General features: G+C 41.7%; 1 protein-coding gene across 1 annotated transcript in view; it reads left to right on the forward strand.

Annotated features, from left to right (window-relative positions):
- The first annotated feature begins 1,019 nt into the window (after positions 1–1,019).
- Positions 1,020–19,326, forward strand: part of LOC124000283 (C1q-related factor-like) — a 30,552-nt gene continuing 12,245 nt past the window's right edge. The window contains exon 1 of the mRNA XM_046306546.1: positions 1,020–2,123. Coding sequence (XP_046162502.1) covers positions 1,521–2,123 — 603 coding nt within the window. The 5' untranslated portion in view covers positions 1,020–1,520. The remainder of the gene's footprint in view (positions 2,124–19,326) is intronic.

A 19,326-nucleotide genomic window follows, 5' to 3' on the forward strand; every position in this document is an offset into this window, starting at 1 on the left:
ATACAAACCCCAATACGAAACACAACATATAAACCCATGTCACACCCTGGCCTACCCAAACATATAACAAAAACACAAAATACAATGACCAAGCGTGACAGTCACCTTTCATCGCAGATGCGGAAGTGCAACAATGTGGCGGTTGGAGACGCATCCAATGCCTAAACTGACATATTCTGATGTTTTTGAATCAATCTACTCCAGGGTGTAAAAAGCTGTTCGTGAATTTGAGCATTATGTGTAAAAAACTGGGTAATAATTAAGTTTGGTTTCTGTGTGTGTGTGTGTGTGTGTGTGTGTGTGTGTGTGTGTGTGTGTGTGTGTGTGTGTGTGTGTGTGTGTGTGTGTGTGTGTGTGTGTGTGTGTGTGTGTGTGTGTGTGTGTGTGTGTGTGTGTGTGTGTGTGTGTGTGTGTGTGTGTGTGTGTGTGTGGATACGACAGATAGAAAGTGTAGAAACCATATATATTTCTGGCACCTCCAGGAAAGTGCAGCACCCTTTCCCTGTGCTCCATCTTTATTTTTAGAGGCTGGAGGCTGATGAGAGAGAGAGAGAGAGAGAGAGAGAGAGAGAGAGAGAGAGAGAGAGAGAGAGAGAGAGAGAGAGAGAGAGAGAGAGAGAAAACAGTATCAAAAGTTGAAGGAAGAAGTGATGAGAGAGAGGAAAGTGAGAGGGAGAGGAAAGTGAGAGAGTGAGAGAGTGAGAGAGTGAGAGAGAGAGAATCAAAAGTGGAAGGAAGGAGTGAGGAGTCAGGGTAAGAGAGCTGAAAGGGAGAGGGAGGGAGTGTGTGTTGGCTTCTCACTGGCTCAGAGGGAGTGTAGTGTGGTAGAAAGTAATGTGATGTGATGAGAGCCATTCTGAGTGAGACAGAGAGGGAGAGGGGACCGTGTGGGGCTCCCTCCTCCCCCTACTCGTAACCACGCCAACCAGAGGAGGAGGGGAGGAGGAGTGGGGGGGGGGGCTCCACTGCCACTACCATATAAAAAGCCACGTCTGAGAATCCGTCACCACAAACACACCACACGCACGCACACGGACTCTATGACTACTCTCTCCGTCTCTCTTTCTCACACTCACTCTCTCTGTTTCGTCCTCTTACCATTCCTCTTGTTTCTCTCTAACACTCCTCCTCCTGAGTGTCCCTTCCTTTGCATCCTCTTTCTTTCTCCTTTTTCATGCCGAGAGTTTGGAACTAAATTCTGTATGTCGGCTCGTGTATGTGTGTGCTCCCTATGTGCGTCAGTGTGCACGCTGGTGAGCGAGAGTGTACGGGAACTACCTCCGTGTGAGTGAAAGCAGTGAGGCGTATCAGTGAGTGTATGTGGGTCTCTCTCTTACAGTCACACACTCGCCGCTCCTCCTCCTACTCTTCTTGGGATCCCCGTGTCCCTTTCCTCGGTGCCAGGCTCGCCACACCCAGAAGTCACCATTTCCGCCCCAGGGAGAGCCACGCTGGCAGCACAGCCCCTTCCCCGACTCAGCATCGGGAGGAAGACCCTGGTGGCGGCTGCCGTCGGGGTCATGCTGGTCCTGGTGCTGGTGGTCCTCATCCCCGTCCTGGTCAGCTCCGTGGGCACCGACACCAGCCACTTTGAAATGTTGGGTACCTGCCGCATGGTGTGTGACCCCTACCTGAACAAGGGCACCACGGCCAGCAGCACCAGCTCCAGTGGCATCCAGGGAGAAGCCGAGGCCCTCAGCGACAACAGCAACATGCCCTCCACACTGGTGCAGGGCCCCCAGGGAAAGCAAGGCAGGCCAGGTAAACCTGGACTCCCTGGACCGCCTGGAGAGCCAGGGCCACCGGGGCCAGTGGGACCCCCTGGAGACCGAGGGTCTGGAGGGAGGACTGGGATTTTGGGGTTGGGGGGGAATGGAGCTATCAGCACAGCCACCTACAGCACAGTGCCCCGGGTGGCCTTTTACGCAGGGCTTAAGAACCCCCATGAAGGCTATGAGATCCTTAAGTTTGACGACGTGGTCACCAACTTGGGAAACAACTACGACGGCATCTCGGGCAAGTTCATCTGCAGCATTCCTGGCACCTACTTCTTCATCTACCATGTGCTGATGAGAGGAGGGGATGGGACCAGTATGTGGGCAGACCTCTGCAAAAACGAACAGGTGAGTCAATTCACTTCTCCAAGTTTATGTCTGTTTTATACTGCTCAGCCACTCAGCATAGAGGGATCTTATACGTTCTACCACTCATTGCTTACTGCTCTTTTTAATTAGCACTCCAATGGTTTCTCTGCTACAGACTCAGGTCCCTTCTAAATTACAGATATTTCACATTATCCCTTGATATTCTATTTTGCTCTATCTCCCTCCCCCTCTCTCTTTCTATCGCTGGGTGTCACCTGATGTCACTGTGGTAACTTTGTTGGTGGAGATTTAATCGGCGCTTCACAATCAAATTGCCCTGAAACCGCGTTATAATACAGAGGCTCTATTTCCGAGGAAACGGAAGGCTGGTGGGTAGCGAAAGCATCTGTCGTGCGCTCCCAAAAAAGCCCTGAGCGAGCAGATGACGGTCACACAGCTGTGGCACCAAACGCGCCCAGAGAGAATGATGTGTAATCTGGCGCGTGTCCCCTCATTGCACAAATACACACTGACATTGCCCTCATCCCTCAAATCAAAGGACAGACACTTACCCCCGAAGTCCATGTCACTTTCCTACTTGTTTCAATTTTGAGAAGTTTGCCATATAATACTGGTGTAATTGTTTATTTAACTTGGAATATAAAAGACGCTGAGAAAGGTGTATGTGCCTGATTTATGGAAGCATCTATTTGTCAGTTTGGACTGGCGCTATAGACGCAGTTGTAACAAACCATTTATCTTTTCAGAAATAAGATATTAACCTGTAATTTCGGATCGTCTTACTTTCGCATTTCTGCTTGTGAAGACTAAATTTATTAGACAGGGAAAACACATGAAATTAAGTGGAGTCACAGGAGTGCCCACTATAGCAGATGCAGCTTTTAGTCAGGCGAGAGATATTTTAAGAATTAAAAAAATTCCCAGACAGTTCCTATCATTATTATTATTGCGAAAAGTTTAATTGTGAACCAAGAACGGTCTGCTTCTCTGTGCTCGATACATCTGTGAACTGCAGCAAGTCAGCAAGTGATGCGTTCAGACACAAATTACATTGTGCTACATTTAACTGTCGAGTTCACTTATTTAATCACATGTAATCTAACGTTGTACTCCTGGAGAGACTCAACAAGACCGCAATTATCCAAACGTCTCGTGCGTAAAACAAGAGGATGACAGCAAGCCTACTTATCCGTAACAGTGTGAACAGACTGGAAAATGTAAGTGTTGCTTATTATGTCGGGTGTATATGGTTGATAAAACAAGGGAATATTTGCGTGACATTCGCTTGAAATAAATATAATTTGCATGATGTATTCTCTGTTTTTTTAAATATTTTTACGCATCACTTGACGGGTCTGGAAATGGATGTATTACGCCCTGGGGGTGCTCTCAGGTACTCGAGTGTGTGAGACTCGAGACACTTTCTCGTCCAGCAAAGGCGGAAACATCCAAAGCGCAGGAGAGTATAAGAGAAATATCAAGTCATTTGCAATACGCATCGAGGCAATCATAAATTATACAACAGCTTTAGCGCTCATCAAATATTTTGTGATTGAACATCCTCATATTATCTGTTAATGACCACTTGCTTATAGGGTAAAGGTCACATCACCCTTTTACATGAAATATTACAGCTCCATTAGCCTATAGTGTCTAATTAAAATCCTCACAATTATCTTTCATTAAGCCCCATGCAATATTTTTCAATACCCCAACAGCAAGGTCTCCAACATATTGCTTTTTCAATTAGACTTACTTTGTTAGTTACTTTGTTGTTGTTTATTAGACTTACTTTGTTTAATGCTAATTAGGCTACGTTTTTTTTTTTTTTTTGTGGGTCTAAACTTTTTCTCCCAGTGTTTCTGCAGAACATTTGATTATAAACGTAAAGTACATCTGTTTTACGTATTAACCCCGATATTACAGCACTTAAGTGGTTTACATGATAGTTTATAACAGAATAAAAGCTTAATATGTAGTTCACACAGGCCACTGTAAATGTATTTCTCATAATGACTGTATACAACTTGTCCTAGTCGGCCAGTGTCAAAATGTTTAAAGTGGACTTCATCTGTAAGGTTACCTTATAGGCCTACTGCTAACGCAGAGGTTAGGGTTTTGGGGTTGAAGAGCCACACAACATCATGCCATTTCTGTTGAGCACATGCTTCCCTGCTATATTTGATGCTTTAACGGGTGTTTTGCCTAACACTTGTACACATAATATAATCGATTATTTCACAATTTACAGTCGGTTGCAATCTGATTCATGAGCAGGCAACTCCCGCCTCCGACTCAAGACTAATGTGGACTTGATTGCAGCTATATTTTACATTTAGATGGGGATCTCCAAAGCGTCATCTGTTGTCAGTATAGGTCAGAGAGAGAACGCCCTTATTCTTTTCAAAAAAGAGCGAGGAACACTTTCTTTCATAAAGACATATAGATTTCTAGCAACTATAAAACACAATTGAAATCTATGTAGGCCTATCGGTATGTCTGGCAGCTTATCTTACAGCCTCCAGGTTATTCATCTAATGTAAAAACCTGTTGTTGTCAAATATAGGATAGGAAACAGATATGTTAATAAAGTCTTTATTTCTTTTGTGCAATGTTCTTCATATGTTGCCATAGAGAAATATCCATCCCATGGTCACAGAAGGGTTGTTTTAATTGGTTAATTCTATTGTCAAACCACTTGAATTGGCCATTTCTTACTTTTACAATTAAAGAGAAAATATGACTGAAATGGAAGGATACAGGTACACTGAGTGTACAAATCATTAAGGACAACTGCTCTTTCCACAACAAAGACTGACCAGGTGAATCCAGATGAAAGATATGGTCTCTTATTGATGTCACTTGTTAAATCCACTTCAACCAGTGTAGATGAAGTGGAGGAGACGGGTTAAAGAAGGATTTTAAAGCCTTGAGACAATTGAGACATGGCTTGTGTGTGTGTGTCGCTCAGAGGGTGAATTGGCAAGGTAAAGTATTAAATCAAATCCAATTTTATTGGTCACATACACATGGTTAGCAGATGTTATTGCGAGTGTAGTGAAATGCTTGTGCTTGTAGTTCCGACAGCGCAGCAATATCTAAAATGTAATCTAAGAATTCCACAACAACTACCTAATGCACACAAATACATATGAGATGAGTAATGCAAGATATGTAAACATGATTAAAGTGCCGTTATTGAAGTGCTTTTGAACAGGGCATGGTAGTAGGTGCCAGTCGCACTGGTTTGTGTCAAGAGCTGCAACACTGCTAGATGTTCACGCTCAACAGTTTCCCATGTGTATCAGGAATTGTCTTCCACCCAAAGGACATCCAGCCACATTGACACAACTGTGGGAAACCTTGGAGTCAACATGGACCGGCATCCCTGTAGAAGGCTATCGACACCTTGTAGAGTCAATGGCCCAACAAGTTGAGACTGTTCTGAGGGCAAATTATTCTATATTCTCAAGGTGTCCATTATGTTTTGTACACTGAGTATGGAATTGTAAAGAGTGCTGGTTCTGGTCTCTGAAACCAGTGAGGTCAGAGCTCTCCATCATCCACTAACATTGTGATATGAAGGCACTGTTACCAGAGCAACGGGCCCTTCTGGAGATGGGCAATTTTTCAGAAAGATAAATACCATTTCTGGGCATATCTGTTGGCGGTTCAGTTTGATGTTTTTGATCTTGTGTCTGTTGGACAGATACTGAGAGTGTGTCCTCGTGGGGAAGGCCTATTGTCCACGGCAGCTTTTGACATATCACCCCTGAGGCACCTGGAGGCTTCAGCCATGGAATACTAATGTAACATTGTAGGAGGATAATGCATGTGAGGGGTTCAACATAAAGGTTCGGGTAAAATGTCAGGAACAATCTATCTGATGTACTGTACATTTTGTGCAATACTTTTTATAGACTAGGCTGCTTTCTATTTTCATTCAAAACTGTGTTTTGGTGTGCTGGTGATATATTCATTTGAATGAGAACGTGATAAGATCACTGGACTGGACTAAAAAGTGATGAATTAAGTGAAATCCATTTCTGCCATGTTAGAGAGTGTCGACATGATAAGCATGGAGGGCAAGAAATCAAATAGACCAGAAAAAGTATCAGTTTGCTTGCTACTGACCCAGCTCTTTGCAGTCATTTTGCAAGTCTCACTATGGTTCCCTAACTCCTTTGACTGATCCAAGCTGACAAACTTCTCACCCAGCAAACCCAAGGAGAGGGGAGGTGGCGTCTCCATGAAGGGCCTCTCCTCTATATATACTGTCTCAGTCCACCATAATGTTTACGGGGGGGGGTGTAAAAGTGTTGGTACATAATAGGCGAAGGCGAACATATGTTCCTATAATGCACCTTCTGTTCCCGCTTCATTGTGTTCCTAAGGGGAGGGAGGGGAGGCACTTAAGTTAGACACATCTCCAGAGGCAGGCAACGCACATCTCCAGAGACTGGGGCAATGTTTATAAAGTGGTAACTGCCTGGCTAATGAAACATGTCTCTCTCTCTCTCTCTCTCTCTCTCTCTCTCTCTCTCTCTCTCTCTCTCTCTCTCTCTCTCTCTCTCTCTCTCTCTCTCTCTCTCTCTCTCTCTCTCTCTTCTCTCTCTCTCTCTCTCTCTCTCTCTCTCTCTCTCTCTCTCTCTCTCTCTCTCTCTCTCTCTCTCTCTCTCTCTCTCTCTCTCTCTGTAGCTTACACTCACTATGACCAGAACATCTTTCTAGAAAGGTTTGTGTGAGTCTGTGGGTCTGGTGTGGAGGTGAGACCCCAGTGTGTCTGTCTGTGTACATTACTGTGAATGGTTATAAATGTGGGGTAACTCGTGCTGTGTCATTGATGAAGTGGCCATAGGAAGGCTGATGGTCCTAGAGCAGGGCTGTCTGGGCCGGAGCAGTCATTTGCTCATTTAAGGCCGAGAGAAGCTGTGTAGGGACTAGGAGGCTGGGGAGGAATGGGAATAGCAGACAATGCCAGTATTTTATCATCCTTTGGCCTTGGTGCATCATGAAACTGCAGGTTCTCAGGCCCGAGCAGTTGTTCTGCACCCTGTATCATCTCCACCCCGGAGCCATGCTGTTTTTATCTCCCTCTCCTTCTTCCCTCTCCCTCTTTTGGTTCTGTGGGTTGCATTAGGAGAGTGTCAACATGGTCCCCAGCACCTTGACACATTTCAAGCTACACCAAAGAGTTAGCTCCTCTTGGTAAGCAGGCAAATAGGATTCTATTTTCAGCCCGGTGCACTTCATCTGCTCTCCAAGTTCCCTCTCCACTCCTCTCCTCTCTCCTTGGCTTCTTTTTCCTGACGTTCTTTTACTCGCTTGACAACTATCTCCAACCAATCCCAATCTTCTCAGACGGATGTGTCAGAGTCTCGATTCCCTGAGTTGGAGACACCCTGGGAGACGGGGCAATGACAATAAAGACAAATCCATTGCCACGCTACTACAAATGGAGAGAAATAAAGAAAAATAAGGAGGCGGAGAAAAGAGAGTTTAGTCAGTTTAGAACCTTGAACCAGATCCAGGATGTGTTTGTGCTCCTCCTCGGTTCTCGTCTTAATATTGTTATTAATCCGCAGAACCGTTTCGGAGTTAATTAAAAGCAATGACGTGAGCGTCACTCTCTCAGGAGGGCCCTGTGTGAATAATCACTCTGTCTCCTTCTTTAATAAGCTCCAGCGTCCTCCGAGCAGCGCATATGGCTCTTCCCCAACAATTACTGCTCCCTGCTTCCCGCCACACGGGCGCACATGCAAAAACACACACCTGCCCTCCCTCACTGTGTACTGCCCTCTACAACTCCTCTGCTCTGTTTCGAGCCGTCCAAGGTGACCTCCAGAAGTACACCGCCCATCCCTTTATTGACAATTTAACATCAATATGTGTCTTGATTATTATTGGAGAGATACAGTTTTGCTCTTGGAGGTTAACATCAGGAATACTGTTTTGCTTAGAAAGCAAAAACACACGTGAAAGATTCTGGCCTGTAGTATAGAAACGAGGGGAAATCTTGGCACAGTCCGTCACTGGCTCCTTTGAATGGATGTATCCAAGTAGACACACGGTGCTGTGAAGTACTGAGATCATCTTCACAGACTAGGTTTATTTACTTGTTTATCTGGATCCCCATTCGATTTTGCAGAGACAACAGCTGTTCTTCTGGGGGATCCACAAAAAACACAGAACATGACAAATAACAAAACACTGATATACTGATAGAATAGGACAGTCACACACATTTTTAACACAAAGATACACAAACAATACCACAACAAAAACAACAGTTCCCAACATTCAATGAGATGTAGTTTTTTTCAAGGTCATTTTGTTGTTTGCTTGAGTAATTGGAGATGGAAGGGAGTTCCATGTGATCATGGTGCTGTATAATACTGTGCGTTGCCGTGAATTCATTTTGGACTTGGGGACTGTGAAGAGACCCCTGATGTTATGTCTTTTGGGCTACATATGGGTGGCTGAATGTTATTTGATTATGCAGACAATCAGGAATTTTCATCACAATAATATTTCTCATAAAAACTAGAAGAGAAGCAGTGAATCTCTCGTCAACCCTCAACCAGGAAAGACTGGAATGACATGTTATTGATGTTAGTTCTGTATGTGTAATTAATGGAGAAGTTTTATTTTTTTTAAACCAAATCTCTATTTTTGATGTAAAATGACATGTGATAGAGGGGAACAGATTATTTTTGATTTCACATGTTTTTTTTGTATAATGTTACAGATAAAGTATGGAAAGACACAATCTCATGTGTACCACATCTAACAACCTATATCACTATACGGAGTGTTGCCGTTTGTAAAAGGACATATTTGGGTGTTTTTGGAATGTATTTTCGGTGCCCCTATACTACACAACAAGGACGAGGAAGTGATTTAGTGTTTGGGGTAAGTTTCTCAAAAACATGTGAAATCACACGAAAGGTGTCTGGACCCTTCTATAACATGCCATTTACATCAAAATGTTTGATTTGGTTGCAAAAAAATGAAACATATCTTTTAATGGCAAGGCGCGCTGCTCTGTTTTGTGCTGCAGCTTTACTAGGTCTTTCTTTGCTGCATTTGACCATATTACCAGACAGTAATCAAGATAAGACAAGCCCAGAGCCCGAACAACTAGTACAGTTGATTTTTGTTAAGAACAGACATACCCCTCCCAATCTTCACAATAACTTGTCAATATGACGTGACCATGATAATTGACCATCTAATGTTATATCTAGGAGTATAGCTTCCTCAACTTGCTCAATGGTCACTACCTTTACACACAACTCCAGTTGAGGTTTTAGAGAATGTTTTGAACCAAATACAATACTTTTAGTTTTAGATGTATTTAAAGACCAGTTTGTTGCTAATCACCCATTCTGATATTGTTACTCCTTATTTAGAATTTCAGTGAGCTCACTGGCCTTGGTTGATGATATGTTTAGAGTGGAATGGTCCGCAGACATAGTCATTCCAGCTTTGTGTAAGACCAGTGGCATATCATTTGAAAACATTGAGAAGAGTAACGGCCCAAGATAACTTCCTGAAGGACACCACGCTGTATATACAGTTGAAGTCGAAAGTTTACATACAATTAGGTTGGAGTCATTAAAACTCATTTTTCAACCACTCCACAAATTTCTTGTTAACAAACTATAGTTTTGGCAAGTCGGTTAGGACATCTACTTTGTGCATTACACAAGTCATTTTTCCAGCAATTGTTTACAGACAGATTATTTCACTTATAATTCACTGTATCACAATTCCAGTGGGTCAGAAGTTTCCATACACTAAGTTGACTGTGCCTTTAAACAGCTTGGAAAATTCCAGAAAATTATGTCATGGCTTTAGAAGAGTCTGATAGGCTAATTCACATCATTTGAGTCAATTGGAGGTGTACCTGTGGATGTATTTCAAGGCCTACCTTCAAACTCACTGCATCTTCAATTGACATCATGGGAAAATCAAAAGAACTCAGACCAATTAATTGGAGATATCCACAAGTCTGGTTCATCCTTTTGGAGCAATTTCGAAACGCCTGAAGGTACCACGTTCATCTGTACATAGTACGCAAGTATAAACAAGCTTGTGGAAGGCTACCCGAAACATTCGACCCAAGTTAACCAGAAGGGGACTAGGGTTCCAATTTTGGAACACCCCCCCCCCACGTTTGGCTGGAAGGTGGCGCATGGAACGCAAAAATATTCCTAAAAATATTTAACCTCCACACATTAACAAGTCCAATGACTCAAATGAAAGATAAACACCTTGTTTATCTACCCAGCAAGTCAGATTTCTAAAATGTTTTACGGCAAAAACATAGCACATATTTATGTCAAACCACCACCGAAGACACAGCTAATTTGCATAGCCAAGTTGAAAAAAATATGCAATCAACAAACGCAGGATTAAAAGAAAAATAATGCACTAACCTTTTGAAATCTTCATCAGATGACAGTAATATAACATGTTACACAGTACATTTATGTTTTTTTCAATAATATGCTATATATATCCATAAATCTCTATTTACAATGATGCATCGTTCAAAAAATGCTACTCAAATGTCCTGAAAAATGACGATAGCTCCGGCAGATAACGTCAGCTAACAAGGAATACACATCATAAACTTTGACTAAATATGCATGTTCTACATATATATAGTTAGATACACTTCTTCTGAATGCAATCGCTGTGTTACATTTATTTTTAACGTTACAGGTTTCGTTCACTAGGCTATACTATGAGTCGGCGCTCAAAAAGTAGCATTATGGCTCCTCTATCTTGGAGTCCACATAAACCCAAATTTACCACATAAATATTCCCTTACCTTTGCTGTTCTTCCATCAGAAGACCTGGAAGGAATTATACTTACCAAAAACAGTGTTTAGTTTTGCAGTCTGTGTCTTTCGGTTCTCAAACACTACACATTTCGGTTGAGATGTAGCCAAAAGTCAAGTGGATGCGCACCAAAACATCGAACTTACATATTATATGTCGATTAAACTTGTCAAACTAACTTCATAATCAAGCTTTAACATGTTATAAAGGTGTACAGCAATCGTGAGGACGAACAGAAACGCATGCATTGTATAATCGATCTTGGAAAAAAGACAGGACCGGAGCAGAGCGCACATAAAAGTGACCTGTTTTTTCGCGTGACCGAAAGGTTTCGGCCCGTCAAACACGATTCTCACAATGAGAAGCCCCATTGAAAGCTGAGATCGCGCTGAAGACAGAGAGACTGTTCCCAGACCTGTAAGTGCTTGGGTAGGGTGGGGGCGATGACGTCAAAGTTGGGCCAACTTTTCTGATGACAAGAGAGTTTGGGAGAATGACTGCCCTGAGAGTTCTGCTTTTACATACAGACATAATTTTAACGGTTTTAGAAACTTTAGAGTGTTTTCTATTCAATAATATTTTTTATTTGCATATATTAGCAACTTTTGACAAAAAAAATTATGTTTACTATGGGCACGCAATTACTCCAGCGGGGGCAGTAGACAGCCCTATCCCCATTAAACAATTTAAAGGCAATGCTACCAAATACTAATTGGGTGTATGTAAACTTGTGACCCACTGGGAATGTGATGATAGAAAAAAAGGCTGAAATAAATCATTCTCTCTATTATTATTCTGACATTTCACATTCTTACTATATAGTGGTGATCCTAACTGACCTCAGACAGGGAATTTTTACTGGGATTAAATGTCAGGAATTGTGAAAACTGAGTTGAAATGTATTTGGCTAAGGTGTATATAAACCTCCGACTTCAACTGTATCTGATGTTAGAGAAGCTTCCATTGAAGAACACTCTCTGGGTTCAATTGGCTAAATAACTCTCCAACCATGTGATGGCAAGTGATATAAAGCCATAGCAAATGAGTTTCTTCAATAACAATTTATGATCAATTACATCAGACTGCACTGAAATCTAACAATAAAGCTCCAACTATCATTTTATTATCCATTTATTTTAACCAATCATCTGTCATCTGAGTCAGTACAGTACTAGTTGAATTGCATTGCATTTGGTCAAACACAATATTCCCCATCAGTTTACTAAGAACAGGCAGCAAACTGCAAACTGGGTGTCTGTTAGAGCCAGCAAAGGGTGCTTTACTGATTTAGGCAGTGGAATTACTTTAGCTTCGTTCCACGCCTGTGGAGACACACTCCTTTAGGCTTTTCTTCAAGATAAAGCAAATGGGGGTGTCAATACATTCTGCTACCATTGTGTCCCATCAAGGTTGTCTATACCTGGTGGTTACTGATGGATAACAATAGTTCTTGCCCATGATATCATTTAAGGTACTCCAGAGTCTTTTTCCATTGTCTTTTATGTAATTTATCTTGGTTTGGTAATATAATTTCGTCTTCTTTTTGTTACGTTTAGTCACCAAACGTCTCAATGTACAGTATGTCAACCAATCAGCTGAGCAGCCTGACTTGTTTGACACCACTTTTGCATAATTTATTTGAACCGTACAGTTTTTAAATTCCTCGTTAAGCCAGAGGGCTCTGACAGTTATCACAGTTCATTTCTTAACAGGTGCTTATCAGCAATTGGCATGAATACTTTAACAAATACTTCCAGTGTTGCATCTGGTATAATTTCCTCATTACACATCTTCAACAAGGAGTCCTGAGAAAACATTTTGTATGATCTCTTATAAATGACATGGATTCTAGTTCTTGTATTTATGTTCGGTAATACCAATTACCCCACTGAAGACATTCTGTAAATAGTATACTTAGTCATTATAGACTTTACATGGGGGAAGAAAAAGACTTAAAAAGGAAAGTTTTACATCTTAGTCTGAGGGGGGTTTAGCCTTCCAGATTGGGTGTTGTATTAACTCAATACCCAAGGCTTTTTCTTGCGGCATACACCTATCAAGGATTGCTATGGGGCGCAATCGGGCAATGTAGGCTTGTACACAATCGCCCAACCTTAACACACACTCACAGACCCACCCTCTCTGTGTGTGGTTACAGTAGGCTAACGTATGTCAATGGTTTTAGGAACAGCAGTAACATCAGGCGGGATTTAGGCTCAATCTTGGGTGCAATGATCACGTTCCCACACTGACTGACTGTGTGGTGGCTCATTGATTTAATGTTACGTTGGCCTACATGATACACCAGTAAAGTAATAAAATATATAGTTGTCGGCTATATTAGCCACGACTTACTGTTCTTTGTGCAGCTTCAAATGATGAAAAAGTTGGAAATTGTTGCGCCTCCGTCTGTAATTTTCTTCCTGCATGTTTTGCAAGTTGCAATTCATTTTTTTGTTGATACAACATCGTCTTTATTACCAAAAATAATAATTTTGGGTATCATCTTTCCAAGGGCTCCACCTGAATTCACCCGCCGACGATCCTCTGCACTACCACGCACAACTTTTTCCCAGCTGGCACAATTTGATTGGCTGTTGTCTGATTCAAACTGTAATTCGTTAATGAAGAGTTGATTCTTTTTTTAATAGCATCATTTTTAATATTGGGCTCAGGGAGGGTATCAAATCAGTTTGAGTCAAAAGGCTCCAGTCCAAGTTAAGTCATGAGTCATTGGTGTTAAAGTCAAAGTCGAGTTGCAAGTCATCATATTTATGACTCGAGTCATGTGACTCGAGTCCGCATTGCTTATTTGAGTCAGAAAAGGATGTTCATATGATAGATAAGATATACAAAACCTTGCAGAGAGCATATCCAACTGACAATCTCTTAGAAGAAAATATAAACAGTTGGAACCATGACTTAAAAAGAACTTGTAACGGCGTTCGTCTGTTGAAAGAAGATAGTCGGACAGAAATGCAGCGTGTTGGTTACTCATGACTTTAATGAAAGAAAACGCGGTACATGAAATAACTGATACAAAATACAAAAACAACAGAACGGAACGTGAAACTAATTACAGCCTATAACACAGAGACAGGAACAATCACCCACGAAATACAAAGCGAAACTATGGCTCCCTAAATACGGTTCCCAATCAGAGACAACGATAAGCACCTGACTCTGATTGAGAATCGCCTCAGGCAGCCAAGCTTAACAACACCCCTAATCAGCCTCGATCCCAAATAATACAAACCCCAATACGAAAACAACATATAAACCCATGTCACACCCTGGCCTACCCAAACATATAACAAAAACACAAAATACAATGACCAAGGCGTGACAGAACTAATGTTGACACAAGATGGAGGGAATGTTGGAGCATAACTAAGTAAATTCCAGTTAACGAAAATGTATGTTTAATCCAGTATAAACTAATGTATAGAATGTATTATTATTTTTTTACAGCACAATGGCAGAATCATGTCTTAAGTGTAAAACTAACAATGACTCAATAATCCATGCTCTCTGGGAATGCTATAAAGTCCTAAAGTTATGGGCGAGATAAAAAGTTGGCTGTCAGAAGTATTGAGATACCCAATGGGCTGGACGGTTCTCTTCTCATCACACATCTTGAAAAAACAGATACAAAAAACCTGGATATCAATCTGTCCATTGACATAATGGACACAACGTATGATTTATTATTGAAATATGGAAATAGAATGGGTGAGAGGTGGCCTAGTGGTTAGAGCATTGGACTAGTAACTGAAAGGTTGCAAGACTGAATCCCCGAGCTGATAAGCTAAAAATCTGTCGTTCTGCCCCTGAACTGTTCCGAGGCTGTCATTGAAAATAAATATTTGTTCTTAACTGACATGCCTAGTTAAATAAAGGTAAAAAAAAAACAAATTGGTACAATTTAAGGCAAACAATAATTCAGGCACTAGGAAAGGGGGTGTGAGCTCGTGGGTCTGGGCAGATGAGATGTAGGTGTTGTTTGTGTGTGTCTGTAAGTTGTTGTTTGTATATATACATGACTTTAGGCCCAACCTTTAGGCACTTTGGCTTTCCTTGTTATTGCCACAATGTTATAGTCACTACAGCCAATGGGAAGCGATACAGCGTTTCATCAAAGCTCTGCTGCATTAGTGAAGATATAATCAGTACAAGTGGATGTCACAGATCCAACACTATTATGTGTGTACAGTATTATCCAAAGCAACATTTAGAAAATGTCTTTGTATTTCCGCCTAGAGGGCTGTTGGAGATACAATACTGAGTGAATGATGCTGTTATCTGCGTGTCATTTCCCAACTTATCAACATGCATCTCAGTGGTTCCTTCTTCATGTCTCTGGGGGTTTCTTAAGCTCTGGTGCACATCAACACAAGTCTGTTTAGCCTATTGCTGTGTATCCAGGTGTGACCCATGCAGTGTGTTTAGCATGGCAATCTATACACTGCAAATTGAACGAACATGAACCATCTGGATCCGAATCTGGCATGTTATATTAGTGTCTGTCTTGATTAATGAAACCTGTTTGAAAATTTGGAGGAGAAAAAAAAAGTGCTTTTTCCCGTAATTATCATATAATTCAATTCACACAAAAAGAGGGCGACTGGAAGAAAGTTCAGGCCATGTTGAGTGTTAAAATACACATATATGCATTGCATTCATTTACTTTGTAGCATCTACTTTTTCAGAATAGTCTAGACATTGAATCAATATATATCTGCGGTACTTTATTTTAATATTAGCCACTTATTTGTAGTTTATAAGTATATATATAATGATCTTATAAGATCTTATAAGGCCTTTATTATGTCATATTGGACCTTAATTTTGCGATTTATTATTCAAAGTCATGTATTACTGGCCAATCCTTAATAACACCATTATTAGCAATACTAAAGGCATATTCATATTTAATAAAGAACAAGTTACACAAGAAACAGACTCTTAATAAACGGTCTCAATGTGGGACTGATAAGGGAATTGTACCTCAGTATGTGTTCCCTATTATAAGTGTGACCATATATTTACTTGCAGAATTTGTTTCTCCATAAATGACCTCATTGGACAGAAAGGGGCACACCTCACCTCATCTATGCCATACAGCCAACATTCAAGTCATTTGATGTAGAAAAAAAATATATGAGCAACTCATTTCCAATATATACTACCATATATGGATGTTGACTGTATGGCATGATATAATGTGAATCGCAAAAGGTGGGCGCACCTCCCCACACCCATGAGCAAAACCATAATCATGATCGCCTGAAACTAATTGTTTACATCAATTGTTAAAATCAGACTTGAATGTTGGTTATAGGACATATATCAATCAATGTATTATGTCATCAAACTACATCCTCAGTTTCAGGCAAACATGATATGTTTTTGCTCAAGGGTGTGGGGAGGTGTGACCCTTTGTAATTCATAATATATCCTTATCCAGCCGAAATTCATATATATATATTTATGGATATACTGTATATACTGTATAGAAATGTAGTTGTTTACATTATTTTGACTAGAATGTTGGCTCTATGGCATATATGAACAGAGTTGTGCCCCTTTCTGTCCAATGAGGTCATTTATAGACAGATAAAATAGGGAACACATACTGAGGTACAATCCCCTTACCAGTCCCACATTGAGACATTTATTAAGAGCCTGTTTCTTGTGTTACTTGCTCTTTATTAAATGTTAATATGCCTTTATTATTGCTAATAATCATGCTATTAAGGATTGTCCAGTAATACATGACTCATAATGTTTGAATAAGAAAATACTTAGTTACGGCCTAATATATGGCTAATAAGACCTCATTAAGGCCTTATAATGGCCACTTATATACACACTTATACACTACAAATGATTGGCTAATATGTGTACCTTAAAATAAAGTGTTACCATATCTCATCAGCTAAACAGTCTACTTAACATTCTGATGCTAAAATAAAGGCTGAGAATATCTTTGGGCTAGGTTGAGGTTTTATAGCACTGAGACTGAGGGGCCGCTGTTCATCTCTGTATGTCTTCAGGAACAGAGAACCTCTGTCTAGAGTAGACGGAGGTGTCTGGGGTAGGGAAAGGCGAGCTGCCCTCAGCCCTTGGTATTGATCCCACCATGTGCGTGCGTGTGTCTCTGTCTGTGTGCATGCGTTCATGAATTTGCCTGCATGTGTGTCACCCGTACCCAGTCTGACAGACCCAGGATGTAGTCTATGACCCTCACTCTATAATCAGCTGGAGAGGTAGCAGAGGCCTTGATTTGCAGTGTAATTGGACATCGGATTTGACACTCTGCCGAGTGGAACATTAGAAGCAGCCTAATTAGGTGCGGTAGGACTATTAAATGAAGATTTGCCCATGTTGTTAAGAAATACCACACACATTGGAAATGTCAAGATGACACCCGGCTGTCATCGCCAACCAACGGAAGAAAATCTATCACTTATCGTAGAGGTTTCCCAAAGGAAAGCAAACACAATCCCCATACTACTACTACTTCTCTCCAACGCCATCTCTTCTTCAGCCTCTCTGCGGTCTTGTCCCTCTAAATAGCAGAGCAGCGGCCAGACCTCGCTAGGACTTCATCTCCACTGTCATCTCCGATTGAATAGTTTATGAATAAGTGCTGTAACATCCCCATACATTGAAACACAGGAGCGTATGGTCTAAAATAGCCTCTGGGTTTCCGTCTGGAGATGACTGACTCCTGCATGACATTTGGTGTTGACTCACAAGACTCCTTCATTATAATGGGAGCAAATACGGGGGACGGGAAAGCGCCCATGGGCCTGTTCTTATGTAAACATATCTCTCTCTCTATGCCCTGACATCTTGCCATCACCCAATTCAAACCATTCTGATAACCCCCAACCCCCTCTCTCACAGTACAGGGAAACCTCATGTCAATGGCTCCAAAGTGACTCACACTAAGTTACTGTATGTGCTTAACAAGGTGGCTCTCCCCTCTAAACATGAATATGGGAGATATCAACGATCCATCCAGCCAGAAATGATGAATAGGGCACTTCATGAAAAATGCATTCGGCAGCAAAACGTCTGAACCTGCCTCTCCTTCAAGACTATTAGCACTTTCTGCCTAAGCTTTGCCTCGTTAGGGAGGTTTCTCACACTGCAAAATGCTCCTCTCAATACCCCATAATACTTTGTGTTGCATTTCAAACAATAACGGTTTCTTAAAATTCATAGTGACTAAAATAACTTGCCTTATGTTGTGCAAGGGTTCAACGTGTCACCAGATTCTACCCTAAAAACATTGTGTTACCGAGATGCAGGGAGTGAGTGGGGATTGAGACTGAGCAGTGCTGAAAGTTGAGCATTTCTCACAGCATCTGACTGACACGAGTGAGTCACAAACAGGCAAGAGTAGCTGGGCCACACGCAGGTCAGAGTTGACCCTTCCCCCTCTACCTCTCTCTGTTTCTCCTCTCCTCCTCCTCCCCTTTCCCAGTGATAAGTCTGTGCCAATACATCAGCATCACAACAAGCCAGAGGATTTTACAGCCCCATTGTTATCACTGTTGCCCCCATCCATCGCCTCTGTGTTTTGTCGTGTCATTATCCCCCCGAGTGGTTGTTGTAATACATAATGCATTTCCGTGATGACAGGCTTTGATTTTCCTTGACACCCAGTGGGAGGGACACTTTGGCATTACATAAACAACTGTGTAAACTGTGGAGAGGTTCATGCAATGAAAGGCATTCACGTTACCAGGAAGAAAAGCCCTGAAGGTACAAACAGTACAGATGCAGTGATTAATGCACAAAGTCTTTCTCTCAACAACGTATCATGTAGTTAATCATGTTTCTTTTGACACCATGACAACCCTTTCCTCAGAACAACAGCTGACACCAAAAATCTATGGGGCAATGGTCTTTTGACTAGGTTTGTGTATGTGTGTGTGTCTTTGAGCACGTGCAAATGTGTGTGTGTGTGCGCGCATGTGTACCTCTGCATGTGTGAGTGTGCATTGGTGGTGTGGGTTAGGAGATGTGACAGGGTTGTGACAGGGTGGCTAAGCTGCCATCAGGCATGCGGCTCACGGTTGGGTGTTCAAACCCAATTAGGTGGCGGTACACTTGGATTTAGAAAGAGGCGAGCGAAGTTTAAAGAATGGAAGCTTAATGGTGAGTCAACAAGTCCCTGCCAGAGAAATGTCAGAAGCTGTCCTCCATCCAGACATGTCCTTGTCACTACTACTGGAGAGAACATATCAGTGTCCAAGAGGGTCTGTTACTGACACCAGCAAACAGCTAGAACAACGAGGCCCTATTCCAGTACAACGAGGCCCTATTCCAGTACAACGAGGCCCTATTCCAGTACAAC

Source organism: Oncorhynchus gorbuscha, linkage group LG16 (assembly GCF_021184085.1).
Source record: "Oncorhynchus gorbuscha isolate QuinsamMale2020 ecotype Even-year linkage group LG16, OgorEven_v1.0, whole genome shotgun sequence".
Classification (NCBI taxonomy): domain Eukaryota; kingdom Metazoa; phylum Chordata; class Actinopteri; order Salmoniformes; family Salmonidae; genus Oncorhynchus; species Oncorhynchus gorbuscha.